The sequence below is a fragment of the Globicephala melas genome, chromosome 16 (genome assembly GCF_963455315.2).
Source record: "Globicephala melas chromosome 16, mGloMel1.2, whole genome shotgun sequence".
NCBI classification, from domain to species: Eukaryota; Metazoa; Chordata; class Mammalia; order Artiodactyla; family Delphinidae; genus Globicephala; species Globicephala melas.
Window position 1 is genome coordinate 25,320,655 of NC_083329.1, and position 14,445 is coordinate 25,335,099.

Genomic DNA, 14,445 nt, shown 5'->3' on the forward strand with positions numbered 1-14,445 from the left:
GTCTAATTTGTCTATTTTTTCTTCTGTTGCCTGTGCTTTTGCTGATTTCACATCTAAGAGGTCATTGCCAAATCCAACGTGATGAAATATAATGAAATACATTGAAATGTAATGAAATATTTCATTATATTGGTAAATCCAATATAATGAAAATGTTCTAAGTGTTTTATGTTTTTAGCTCTTAATATTTATATCTTTGATCCATTTTGAGTTAATTTTTGTGTGTGGTTATAAGGTAACGGTCTAACTTCATTCTTTCACATGTGGACATCTAGTTTGCTCAACACCGTTGAAAAGGTTGCTCTTTCCTTGCTGAATAGACTAGACATTCTTGTCAAAAATCATTTGACCATATATGCAGAGAGAACACTTATTTTTTTAATTTCTTTATTATTATTTTTTAATTTTTATTTATTTATTTAATTTTGGCTGCGTTGGGTCTTCATTGCTGCATACGGGCTTTTTCTAGTTGCGGTGAGCGGGGGCTACTCTTCGTTGTGGTACGTGGGCTTCTCACTGAGGTGGCTGCTTCTCTTGTTGCGGAGCACGGGCTCTAGGCGCACGGGCTTCAGTAGTTGTGGCATGAGGGCTCAGTAGTTGTGGCACGAGGGCTCAGTAGTTTTGGCTCACGGGCTCTAGAGCGCAGGCTCAGTAGTTGTGGCTCACTGGCTTAGTTGCTCCATGGCATGTGGGATCTTCCCAGACCAGGGCTCAAACCCGTGTCTGCTGTATTGGCAGGTGGATTCCCAAACACTGCGCCACCAGGGAAGTCCCAAGAACACTTTTTTAAAAAATGAAACATATGACAATGTAAACTTCTATGTCTCTGCTTCAACATCTCTCCTTAAAGAAAGATGAGCTCCTTGCAATAGTGATTAATTAAATTAATATGGAACATCAGTTGAATTGAACTTACTGTGGATAGTGTATAAACTGGATGGATGTTTGAAGTTCTTAGTGTGACAACAGAGTCTCTTAAAGAAACGCATTTCCTGAAAAGTTTTTTGTACAAACCAAGGAAGATAACCAAAAGGAAGATAATAAAAAAGGCCAGAGAAATTCCCATTGTCCTAGGTCATGAGATAGTAGTCAGAGCATCCTTCTCATAACTTGGAAAATGTAGAACTTGCACATTACCGTACTCCACAGCCCTCCAAACAGATTGTCTGTGTGCAGGAGGTTTTTGTGTTAGTGAATGATTGCATTCAAGTCAGTGAAAGTTATTAACCTGTGTGTCCTCTGACGTATTCTTGAGGGGTTTATCAGTTTGTGAATGGATCTAAATGTTCACAGTTGAAGATTAAAGGAATCTAAAAATAGGTGTAGTTCAGTAAGTGAAATGCATTCATTATCCCCCCTTAGTGATCTTTTTTCTTAAAAGAACTTTTGAACGGGTTTTTTTGTTTTTCTGAAACAGTAGAATAAGAGGATAAGCTGAGTGAACAGAGAAACTAGGGTAACAGATAAAAGGGGGGGAAACCTTTTCAAAAAGAGATAATCCCTTTCCATAAAAGAAAAAAACAAGGATGGTGGTTGATAAAATTATCAATAAAAGTAAATTGGAAAACAGCCTCATAAAACTAAGCAAAATAAAAATATAATTAGAATATATTATGAGGACTCAACCCATAAAAGAGAATTGTGAAGATGAAAAGTGATAATTAGTATTAGAGTCCAATCAGTGATTTGTATCAAGGATCCAGTTAGAATAAACTGAACTTCACAGGCCTATGGTTGAATGGGTTTACGTAGCTGGAAGGTTTGCTACCTATAAAGCAATAAAGTTTACTTTTATGTAAATCCTCAAAAGAGATTTGAGGTGCCTTGCAAAATTAAACACATATAAAATGGGTCAAAAGAGTAAGTTTATAAAAGAAAGCGTATAAGAAAATACGCTGCTAAATAGATATTATCCTTCATAAAGTCACCTTATTAGGGAAAACTTACTGCAATACCTCTGTCATTTCTTAGAATTTTAGGAATTCCTTTGGAACTGTTTCCACAGCCAGTTTATAAACCCACAAGAAAACCTGCTTCATTACTTCTAGTAGTCACACCTGTTTTTTAACCTGTCTCAAATTCCCCTTTTAGTTGCTGGTTGCTCTCAATAACTGCCCCCTACACCTTACATTAAATTCATCATCTGTTGATGAAAATGTGCCACCAGGGAGGATATATATCTAGAACAATGTGCTCTTGACTCTGAAAGTAATTTTGAAAGAAGAATTTCAGATACGTTTTGAGTAATGATTGCATTACTGGAATAAGTATCAATATATATTACCTCGGGAGTGATTGTTTTGAATGGGAGAAGGCTCACTTGGATGGTAAATTTTATTACATTTGCTTTTAAAAGGTGTTATTTGGGGAGAGGGTGGGGAAAAAATAAAAGGCATAATACAATTTGATTGTTTTAACTTCAGGATTGTTTTGTTTTGTTTTGGAGGTTTTTGGTTTATTTTTCTGTTGTTTTGGGGTAGTTGTCTTTTAGAGAGAACTTACTTAGGAATAGATTCATTGATCCTTAGGTAGAAATACTTCTTTATTAGTTTGTTTCTTTAACTGAACAAAGCTATCCTTTTTTTAATTGAGCTATTTTTGATGGCATCCCTAATATAAAAATTTTCTCACATGTTTACACTTCTATTTTCTTTAGCCCAACATATCAGCCTATGTGTTAACTCTGATTTCCTAAGAGTTTTTTTTTTTTTTTTTTTGGTTGCAGGGAGGGCCGCAGGCTTTCTCTAATTGCGGCGAGCCAGGCTTCTCTTTGTTTTGGTGCACGGGCTTCTCTTGTTGCGGAGCACGGGCTCTAGGAGCGCGGGCTTCAGTATTTGTGGCAGCGGGCTCAGTAGTCTTGGCTCATGGGCTCTAGAGCGCAGGCTCAGTAGTTGTGGCGCACAGGCTTAGTTGCTCTGCTGCATGTGGAATCTTCCCAGATCAGGGATCAAACCCATGTCCCCTCCACTGGCAGGCAGATTCTTAACCACTGGACCACCAGGGAAGTCCCTCCTAAGAGTTTTAATGCATGGTAGTACTAAGCCAGTACTATAATACCAAAAGATCAGTGCTTTTGGTAGAACTGGTTTTCTCATCAAGACTATAAAATTGATAGCCATAGTATAGTTAAAATATTTCTGAGCAATCCTTAATTTGGAAGGCTTTTATTATAACTTATTGCTGATAAAAAGACTGTTCTGGCATTACATTGGCCTCTAAATGGGAAGGATTTTTAAGCAGTTTAATTAAAGGATCACCTGATCTAGGTAATGAAATAATTCTGTAGGTGCATATATATGATACTTGCGTGCTATTTAAATATTCTGTTATAGATCAGTTTAAAAACTTTTTCATCTGATAAAATTACTCAATTGGAAAAGAATAAATTAGCGATGATAGAGGAAACAAGAATCCAAAATAGTGGTAATTGTTAATGGGTTTAAAGTAGCTCATTTAGTATTCTATCTACTTTTGTGTATGATTAAAAAAATCCTTAATAAAGTTAAATTTAAAAATCAGATGGGGAAAACTGACCAAATACCAACAAAGTTATTTTATTTTTAAAAGGGCGCTTAAATTTAAAGGTCTTTTTTTAGTCTTTTCATTTCCATTTGAGAATGTAATCTTTATTTTAGCTCCTCTTACTGCTTTTCCTTAAACTTAAGAATTTCTTACACTACCTCCCTCAAGAAATGAAATACAGTTTCCCCAGCCGAGCATACTTTTGAAGTGGTCTCTGTATGTTAGGGAAGAATTAAAAAAGAAATAATACTCCAGTGTATTATCTTCTTGTGGATTAAAGTTCTTTGTATTAGTTGAGATAAATACTCTCAAGGCTGTTATTTTTAGATATATATTTGTATTATATATTACCTGTGTTAGGTTTATACATTACTTTTAGGCAGCCTATTTATTTATCTACACTTAGTTTCTAAGCTTTGATTTCTTTTATGTCATTTCTGTATCCCAGTAGAGTTTTCACTGATTTTAGATTCATCCTCTGAATTGCAGTAATATATGGTTTGTTCCTAGATCACTAGGAAATTTAAATGATTTCTTAATAAAACCCAATTCCATGTCCTCCATATTACACAGTGAGTGATAGAAATAATTCATCACCAGTGTTTATGGTCTTTGTTTTCCATTGCCAGGCATAAAAGCATTCAAATGTAAGCCAGATTTTTTGTGTGATTAAATATCATGTAATATTAGTTGCATCAGTAAAATTACTAAAATGAATCTTTTTTAATATCCCACGCCATTTTCAACATGGATAAACTTGTTTTCAAAATAGTCCTAACATAAGAGCTATCTTTGATTCATTATTTCTTTTCTGCTTACACATTCTCTGAATGTTCGCTTTACCATGGGGATAATGGCCACTGAGAACAAGACAAATGATAATAGAGTTAAGCTGTGTAGGGAAGATTTAGGTTAAACGTAATGGATAAAACCTGCTGGGTCAGGGAACTCTAATAGTTGGTTACCTAGGCAGATCATGAGGTGATTGTGATTCTTTAAATCACTGGGAACATTTGTTTGCTTTCACAGTCATATGAAAGAATCAGATTCAGATAATTATAATTGTTATGGCATAATTGTTACAGCATTATGGTAGGGGACCAAATTAAGTGACTACGTAATGGTTCCTTTATTTCCTAAATGTTTTTTATCCACCCCCTCAGTTTTTCCTTGAGATGAATAGAACAACAACATTATCTAGGATACTCTGTGGTTGTTGAAGAATGGATTTTTCCACCTGGATTTCCAATTCATTAAGTACTTAAATTCTATTTCTTTAAGACTTTTTGAGGAGGGGAATTCCCTGGCAGTCCAGTGGTTAGGACTCCGTGCTCTTACTGCTGAGGGCTTGGGTTCAATCCTTGGTCAGGGAAGTATCAGTAAGATCCCACAAGCTGTGCGGCACAGCAAAAAAAAAAAAAAAAAAAAAAAGGCTCTTTGAAGAGGACAGTCAAACCATTTCAGTTAGATGGAGAACTTATGTGGAAGTATCTAATCTCAAGTATACACTAGAGGTTGCACACCAGTGACCCATGGGCACACCTCAGACCACAGACCCATAGTTTGGCTCAAATAGAGTTTGTTGGTTTTTTAAATTGAGTCAGTAGTTAAAAATTGGGGGATTCCAAGTATAAAAATCTGGGCTGGTTGTTATCACATAAATGGCAACAATCGGCTCTCATTCCCACCGGGGAGTCAGCTACATCTGATAGCTACTTCCCCCTTTAGGCCAAGACATGTACCAACACTTAGACCATTTCTCACATTAATTAACTTGCCTGACCCTGATAGAGGTGTTTGGAACATATTACCTGAATCTGAGTTTCAGAAAGTTTGGTAAACGTTATAGTACCTTGAGATGCTGGTTATAAAAATGAATTATCCGTATAATCCTGAGTAAATGATACATATATATATTTTTTTTAATAGATTTATTATTTATTTTGTTTTTGGCTATGTTGGGTCTTTGTTGCTGCACAAGGGCTTTCTCTAGTTGCAGCGAGCAGGGGCTACTCTTCATTGCAGTGCGCGGGCTTCTCATTGCATGGCTTCTTGTTGCAGAGCACGGGCTCTAGGTGTGCAGGCTTCAGTAGCTGTGGCACTCAGGCTCAGTAGTTGTGGCTCACAGGCTCTAGAGTGCAGGCTCAGTAGTTGTGGCACATGGGCTCAGTTGTTACACAGCATGTGGGATCTTCTCGGAACGGGGCTTGGACCCATGTCCCCTCCATTGGCAGGCAGATTCTTAGCCACTGCGCCACCAGGTAAGTCCCATGCATATTTTTTAAGAAGACTTCCTGGGCTGGGTTAATTGGCCGCGTTTCTGTCCCTCTGTACCTCCTTAGTCACATTGTATTGTGGATCTTCTAAAATTTATTATAAATATCTAATTGTATATCCCTGTAGTGCACTACGAGCTCCTTCAGGCCAAAGACCATGAGTTATTTTGTTTTCTGTTCTTAGCATCTAGTACCTGTACACAGTAGGCATCCAAATGTCTGGTATATTATTCTAACTTTAGTACAGGCATTTGAGTGTGATGATCTGTTCTTATTTGGTGGAAAAATTATATACTAGCTATTTCTTTTTTTTTTTAATTACAAGCAGCTTCTTTGGTTAAAGAGGATTTTTAAAGTTATTTCAATAATTTTCAGTTTTCCGCATTTTAAGTTGAAAACAATAGCCGAAATACACATTCCTAGTAAGCATACAGGTTCTCAGAGGGAAAATTTTGAGTTAGGTAATTTTTTTCATTTTATTTTAAAATAAACATTCTTTTAATACTCTTGGTAATTTTTAAAACAAATCTTTTAATTACCATTTAATTTTACTTTTGCAATAAATTGAGACTGGCAGTCTTTCAGACTCTACTTGTTTACTTATTTACATGTCTAGCCATGTGGGAGTTGGTTTTATTTTATATTACTGAAAGTGTTGAATGGTATCTAGCTTTTGTATTTTAGGTAAATTAAAATTGAGGTAGTTTTTAGAATTTTTCAATATCTCTTTTTAGATCATTTATGATCTCTTATGTTAGAAAATTTTTGACTATGTCTGTAATATTGCGTTGGGGTTTTCAAATAGTTGTGAAAAGTAGAAAAAGTCCTCTGGTGTCTGTTTATATGGGAATGGAAAGATTTAATATAAAGTTTCCTTAATGAAAATGTGAATTATTATCTTTGCTAGTTACAGTCTCAGAGAGCTAAGATCACTTAGCCTAAATAAATAGAGAACACTGATGTTGATCACATTCATAGCATAAAAGCAAATAACTATTCTTGAGTGGTTGGGTTGGATTTTTGCTTTTCAAAGTGTGATTGGTAGTGCTGGTTTCTCCTAGTTGTAATGTTTTTAGAAATTTTCAACATTGTATTTAGTCGTTTTTGCTCTTCCATTTAGTACCATCTCCCTTTCACAAAAAATCCAGAAGTTGGAGAAATCTAACCGTATGTTTTCAAAAACCTAAATGTCTTGAGGAAAAATGACTCCCTATAAAGTTAAACACAATTCATATCTTAAAAGTATCAATATCTTGGGCTTCCCTGGTGGCGCAGTGGTTGAGAGTCCGCCTGCCAATGCAGGGGACACGGGTTCGTGCCCCGGTCCAGGAGGATCCCACATGCCGTGGAGCGGCTGGGCCTGTGAGCCATGGCCACTGAGCCTGCGCGTCCGGAGCCTGTGCTCTGCAATGGGAGAGGCCACACAGTGAGAGGCCCAGGTACTGCAAAAAAAAAAAAAAAAAAAGTATCAGTATCTTGAAAGGATTTATGTATCTTCAAGTCAGTTATCTTACTAGACTAGGTAGTTTCTTTAACTTTATGAAAGTAGAGTAGTATGACTCCATTTACTGAGGGCAAATATACACTCACAGAATCAAAATAAATTTTTACCCTCTATTTCATATTTAGACATCTGGTTAGATTTTTAGTAGGGTGATGTTGGTTTTTTATTTTTATCAAGATTACAAAATTAGGTGTTAGAAGGGTAGAAAAGTAGGTAGATAGGTACAGGTAGACTTAGTTTAAGATGAGACTGCTCTGGTATATTCTTGTATCCTTTATTAGTCTGTTTCACTTACTATAGTTCAATTCTAAACGCTGTTTACCAGTTGCATTCAGTTTCTATCATATAAACCTGAAATGTGCTAGAAAAAATAAACTAAGACAAAAGAAATTTATTTTTCTGTTTGTCTTTTGACTTAACATTCAGGATCAGACTTGGCTTGTAATCCAGGCTCAGGGTACTGGAAAAGTTAAATAATGTATAATACTTAAGCTTATCTTCAATACCCTTGTTTTGTTGTGGCTAATTAGATGAATTTAAGTGATGGTCAGAGGCTTCTAAATAGGAGGCAGTAACTCCTATTAATACCAATTTCCAAATGGTATCTCTCTGTTCCAGCCCATCACAACAGTTTTAAAACCAGTTTTTGTTTTTGTTTTGTTTTGTTGCTTTGTTTTGTTTTTTAACAGGAGTGCCAGTGTAACTCCTTCAAGACTGGAGTGACACACTCTGCATCTGCATCTGCCTCATGTGAGTTCTCATTTTGGCAGCAGCATTCTGCTAGGCTGGAACCTCTGTAGAGGTTTGCCCTTCCTTTGTCTAAAATCTATAAACTACTACACAGTGTGTCTTGGTGGCAAAGGTAAAAAGTGCATGAGAATTCCAGACTTCCCTGCAGAAAGTTTTCAGCTCACCTAAAGGGACTGTCTCCTCTAATCCAGATTCTATCTTGTATGAACAAATTCTACTCAGAACAGCCCACAACTTTCACCCCCACAACATGCAGCTGATATTTTTTGAAGAACTGTTTTTCCCTCGCAGATTATGGAGTAAAGAATATCTTTAAATGCTCTCAGTAGCTTCAGCTTTCAAAGCTTTGGTTGTTCTCTTTATAGTCTGGTTACGTAACCTGAGAACACTGTGTGCTGCCCTGGTGCCTGAAGCAGTCCTCTTTTTTGGACTCTGGCCCTTAAAATAACCTCTTCCTTTGTCTTTGGATATTGGGTAAATTAGAATAGGCCTGAGGACCTTCTTGAAAGAGAAATAAGCAGTGAATGTGTGAGGCTGTGTTTACTCTTGAAGCTATTGGCAGTGTTTTGGGTCAGTTGTTAGAACTGAGTTTGAAGCTATGCATCATTTACTTGCCAGTTTTGCCAGACAAACTGAAATTAGAGCCTTTGCAGCTGTGGAGGGCATATAGAGCTCTAGTCTGAGGTGATATATATGATTCCCCACAGATGTCCAGGCCGGCTTTGAAGGGCCTGGTTGATTAAAAAAGAAATTTTGCTATCTATCTGTTTATTTATTTAAGACATGATGGTACTTTGTAGGGTTCAGGAATTGTCATTTTTACCACCAGGTCAGAACAAATTGTGATTTTTCCCAAGGGACATTTAGAACAAAACATCTAGATTCATGCTCTGTGCAGCTGCAATTCTGCTTCTCCAGCCCTGGTTGTACTGTACAGTTCTCTAGCAGCTGATTTAATGACCTGGGAGTTCGTGTTACTGAAATGATTATCCAGGAACCTTATGAGAAAATGTCAATACCTTGTAGGTCTTACTGATTAATATAGAGCTTAGTGAAATAGATAGTGTTGTCAGAGTGGAACTTGGACTCTCTTTGCTAAATCCATTCCCACCTGTGATTAGAGCAGTTTCTTTTGGACTAGTTGAAAAAATTGGAGGGAGAATAGTGTGTTTCAACACCCAAGCTTAAATGTTGATAGCCTACTTAATCTAGAAATTCATTTTTAACAGTGGCACTATATGCCACCACAGAAAGCTTTGGATGAGACTCAGGGAGACCGAAATTCTGGCTTCAGCTGATGTTTCTACATGCTGTATAACTTCAAGTTAGCAAATGGGGAAAATAACACTATTTTTTGGAAGCACCCTAAACTCATTGAGAAAAAGGAAATTTAAAGTATTTATTTCTGTAGGTGGAATTTCTAGAAAGCCATCTCAGTTGAACACTTGGAAGTTCTGCCTTGGAATAAACACAATGTGACAAGAGTATAGTGTTTTATTTTCTGTTATTCTATTCTTTATGGTGGCAAAATGGGGAATTGAGATCTCTGCCCTCACACATTTTTTTTCACCCAAAATTCTGAGTAAATTGATTTGGGTTTCAATCTGAATTGTCTCATAGAAATAGATTTTAATACTATTACTCCATCACTTCCCTAACTAGGGAAAATTATTCATTTAGGGGCGAGCCTGGGTGGAGGGTGTTTAAGTTTTGTTTCTGTCTCCCATTCTTAAGGCATATCCAGCAAATTATCTTTCTGAAAAATTAATAATTGAAAACATTTTATATGGGCCAAATCCTGTGAGAATGAATGTCAATGGATTATCCAAATTACTGAGCTATACTGGAATTTTGTTCCATTAAATATTGTTTGACATAAGTGGGGCTTTGTTAGAACTGAGAAGTAATTTTTGTTTTATGAAAATTTTGTTAAAATGAAATTCACTTTCAATTGAGGTGGAAGCACGAGGTGGGGTGAGATATTCTTTTATACTCTCAAAATAATTCAAATTGACATCAGTGGATACCATGCTTTCCTGGTTTTATGATAATACACCAGCTCTTATTCTGTTAGCATGTATGAATATATAGCACTTGCTTTACCACAGTGTACATCATTCAAATTTAAGAATTCCACACTTGAGGATTCAAAAAAATTTGTGGGCAGGGATGGGTGAGGATGGGGTTGGAATTGATGGGAGGGGAAAAATATAGCCAGTTTTGAAAATGTTAGCCGGGGTTAGCATTAGCCTTAAATTATTATTACCCCTGAGACCACAGACGAAATGACAGCTTCTTTTGGCATTGTTCTGGTGAGATGAGACTTAAGCATCTCCTAAAGGACCTTAAAATTTTGAGGCTTATAAATATGACAAATGTTTATTAAAGGATTTTAAAATCTCACCTTGTTTTTTTTTTTAATTTCAATTAAAAAGAATAGATAATACATTAATATGTCACAAGTTTTAAAGGTACAGAAGAAGGTACCTGAAAGTCTTCTTCCTTCCCCTATCTCTTAGTCACTCAGTTCCCTTCTGTGGAGGAAACCACTATTGCTGTTTTCTTTTATGTATTTCCAGAAATATTCTAAAGGATTGTTTTTGGAAAGGGAAAGTTGAATCATACTCATTAAAACATTAGCACTAACTTGGATAGGCAGACTAATTGCAATGAAGAATCAGTTTGAGCCATAGGCTATATATGTTAATTATAGGTAGAACTATAATAATAATAATAGTTTAATTATTATGAGACAAAAGAATAGGATGTTTGGGGGTGTTTTTTAATCCTCATTTGGCATTTAGCAAGATTGCAGGTATTTTTATTTTTAATATGGCTTACCCACCCTAGAGACTGATGGATGGTTGCCTACCTACATCTTTCATTTGGAAGAAATGTGTTTAAAGGAGCATTTTCTTTATACTAAACTGCAATGATGATTCTGAAAAGATTTTTCATTGTAGAAAACTTCAGACATATAATATTAGAGAGAAACCCCTATATTCCAAAATCCATTTTATTTCACCTGTAAAAAACTCATTTTTCTTCTTTGGCAGATAGGAGGTATATATATTTTATATATATTATACTTGCTCGTACTCATTCTTCCATAATCAGGTCTAATAAAATGAGTTATAATTCTTCAATGTCTAATTCCCAATTCATATCCAGATTTTCCTATCTCAGACATGTCTTCTTATGGTTGTTTTAGCACTAATAATTTGCAAAATGCAATTTTGATGGCTATGACATTGTCAGGGCTGATAAAGAAAACAAGTAAATCCTAACAAATGGAATCATGCTGATTGGAGAAGGAATTTAAAGTAACTACTAAGCCAGATAGGAATTCTAAAAATAGACTGGTCTTTAAAAAAAGAAAAAACAACTAATTTTGAAGGATTCCTACACCAATCATGCACAACAGTGAGGACTTCAACATACATAGATCTATCTAGTTTTATATTAATTATATTCTCATGGTTAATATCACAGCTGTGCATATTACATTATCCCACCTGCCTTTAGATTGTGGGCATGAAAGAATAAAGAGGAAAAAATTTGGGGATTAGGTTTCCTAAGAATGAAGGAACGCTTCTGAAATGCCTGATAATTCATTTTGTTGCTGCTCCTCCTACTATAATATGACCTATTTCCACAGACTGACAGTTGAGTTCTGTGATTACTCAGGGCGGTACAAAACATGGAGTTTGAAGGAAACGAAGAAAAATGGCAGATTTAGGAGGAGAGAGGAATTGGGAAAGTAGAAATTCGCTCATTTGCCTTCTATTTTAAGTGGCTATTCTTTTAATGAGAACCTCCTCTTTGTGCAGTGTACAAGTCCCCGGAGTATGAGTCCCTTGGCTTTGAGCTTACTGTGGAGAGATTAGTTTCTATTGGCTATCCTCAGGAGCTGCTCAGCTTTGCATATGATTCTACATTCCCTACCAGGTAATATTTCAAGATTATTTTTGGATTAAGACTCCTCCTTCTGTCCCCAAAATTAATAATTCCAAAAGCATCCTCAACCAAAAAACTTCCCCCAAACAAACAAAAAACCAACAAAACATCAAAAGATTCTTTGGGGGTTTTTTGTTTGTTTTTGGTTAGTGTTGATTCTGAAATGACCATGAAACCTTTCATGTACACCATATATTTTGTGTTCCTGACTTGAACTTTGAACTTAGTTTATTGTTATTAAAGAAGATCCATTTATGAGAAAGTAGAGGGATTATTAAAATTGATGGACAGTAATCGCAGATGCTCTTCTCTTATGCTATTGGAGAGCGGTTACATGTTTTGCTAATATATTTAACTTGGTAATCAGGAGGCTTCTTGGCAGTTTGCATTCCTGGATTTGATAAGAAAGATTTGACACTAAGAAAGATGATGCTAGGACTTCCCTGGCAGTCCAGTGGTTGGGACTTCGCCTTCCAATGCAGGGGGTGTGGGTTCGATCCCTGGTCGGGGAGCTAAGATACCACATGCCTCGTGGCCAAAAAAACAAAACATAAAACAGAAGCAATATGTCACAAATTCAATAGAAGACTTTAAAATTGGTCCACACCAAAAAACTCTTTTAAAAAAAGAGAAAGATGATGCTTATTTTGAGATGCCATCATATCTGTCCCATATACAACATGTGACAGAGGGAAATATAAGGCAGCTCAGTTGTCCAAGGAAATTAAGAGAGACTCTGTTTTAGGATAGAACCAGCTGTATTAAGAGGAACTATTGTTTACACCTTGTTTGATTAAGCTCTTATTTCTCACATAAAACAGTTGTGATTATTTATCTGGACAGAGTAAATATTTGTTAGTTGTTCTGAGATTCGTTTTTAAGATTTTATTCACTCACTTTAGCCTCTAGAGTTATATTGTTTGGGGACATACTTGAGCTGCCATAAAACCTGAATAAGGTGAGGGTTGGTTTGTGGTGATGGAGTAAATACTCCATTAGATTATTGCCTTTATTACTTTGCATGATTGGTGATGTCTTCATTTTTACATAGGGGACTTGTCTTTGATACACTCTACGGAAATCTTTTGAAAGTTGATGCCTATGGAAACCTCTTGGTTTGTGCACATGGATTTAACTTCATAAGGGGGTGAGTACAAAGAACCTTTAACCTCTTTCTCGTGTTTTTATAGTCAAACAATATGAAGATGATATTGTCTCCCCAAATACAATATACTTTCCTATTCCCTCATCATTAAAGATCATTTCCTTTACATAAGGATACTTAAAAATTATTTATTAGGCAGTGAGGACCCAAACTGACTTATAAATATAGTTAGCAGTTACATTTTGTTTCAATTAGTGCCTTCTAATTTTATATAGCATACAACAAAGCTAATCTTGAAACTTGCCCCAAAAGAACTGTAGTGGCTTTGACTTATTTGAAATTCTAAGATTTTTATTTTCTCCTTTGTAATACAGTTCTCAGGTAGCTGCTCAGAAGAGGTATGTATGTAAAAGTGCTTTGAAAAATTTAAAACTACAGCAATGTAAATGAGATTTTTAACAGCTAATACATTATTTTTTATATTACAATGAGTACCTTCAGGTATTTGATCATGTGGTTAAAATTTTTAAAAACATGGGGTTAAAAATGAATACAGAGTGACACTATTTAAAACAAATAAGGATACGTTTTATTTTCATAATTAGAATATTTCCACTATTCTTACTAATTTGGACTTTTCACCCCAGTAATAAACAGCAGATAAACTTTAGTATCTAGTGTTTTTTTGTGAAACATCTCAATTTTTTCTTTAAAAATCACAGTGCCATAACATGACAGTTTCTATAATTGTGGCTTTACAATTACAGTATATGATTTTCTCTACTGTTATATTACCTAATTTACTACTGACACTGTATTAGGATCACGGCAACTCTTAAAATCAAAATGGGTTAAGTGTCAGTCTGTTATTTATTTTCAGTAGCAAAGTAGTAAAAACCACAGTCTACAATGAAGTTGTTAAAGAGACAGTGTCTTTTTGGTAAATACATTTTGGGATAAGAGACACAAACTAACAGAAACTGTACCAGAGTTTCCTTTAAGTCTGAGGTCACAGCAATGCCCTATTTGGAATTGAATCATATGTTACAAGACTCTTCAGCTGGCATTACACAGGCTAAACAATTTCCAAGTGTACATAGAACAGTATGAAGTGAACACCCTACCTTGACACACCTGGTTAGACCAGTGGTTATATCTATCTTCCTTTCACTGTTCCGCTCGTGAGGGGTTTGTTCAAGTTCATGAATATCAAAAGGCAGGATTTAGAATGTGAAGTGACTGCAAATAAAACTAAAAACCCAAGCTATTTTATGTATAGATATTGTCACTACAATTCAGAATCCCAATGATGATGAACCAAGGTTCTATTT

General features: G+C 35.6%; 1 protein-coding gene across 5 annotated transcripts in view; it reads left to right on the forward strand.

The window, feature by feature from the left end:
* NT5C2 (5'-nucleotidase, cytosolic II) overlaps positions 1–14,445 on the forward strand; it is a 151,286-nt gene that overhangs the window by 120,121 nt on the left and 16,720 nt on the right. For all 5 annotated transcript variants that reach the window (XM_070043913.1, XM_060286581.1, XM_070043912.1 and 2 more), the window contains 2 exons: positions 11,883–12,000; positions 13,061–13,156. In XM_070043913.1, the coding sequence (XP_069900014.1) occupies positions 11,883–12,000; positions 13,061–13,156 (214 nt within the window). The remainder of the gene's footprint in view (positions 1–11,882; positions 12,001–13,060; positions 13,157–14,445) is intronic.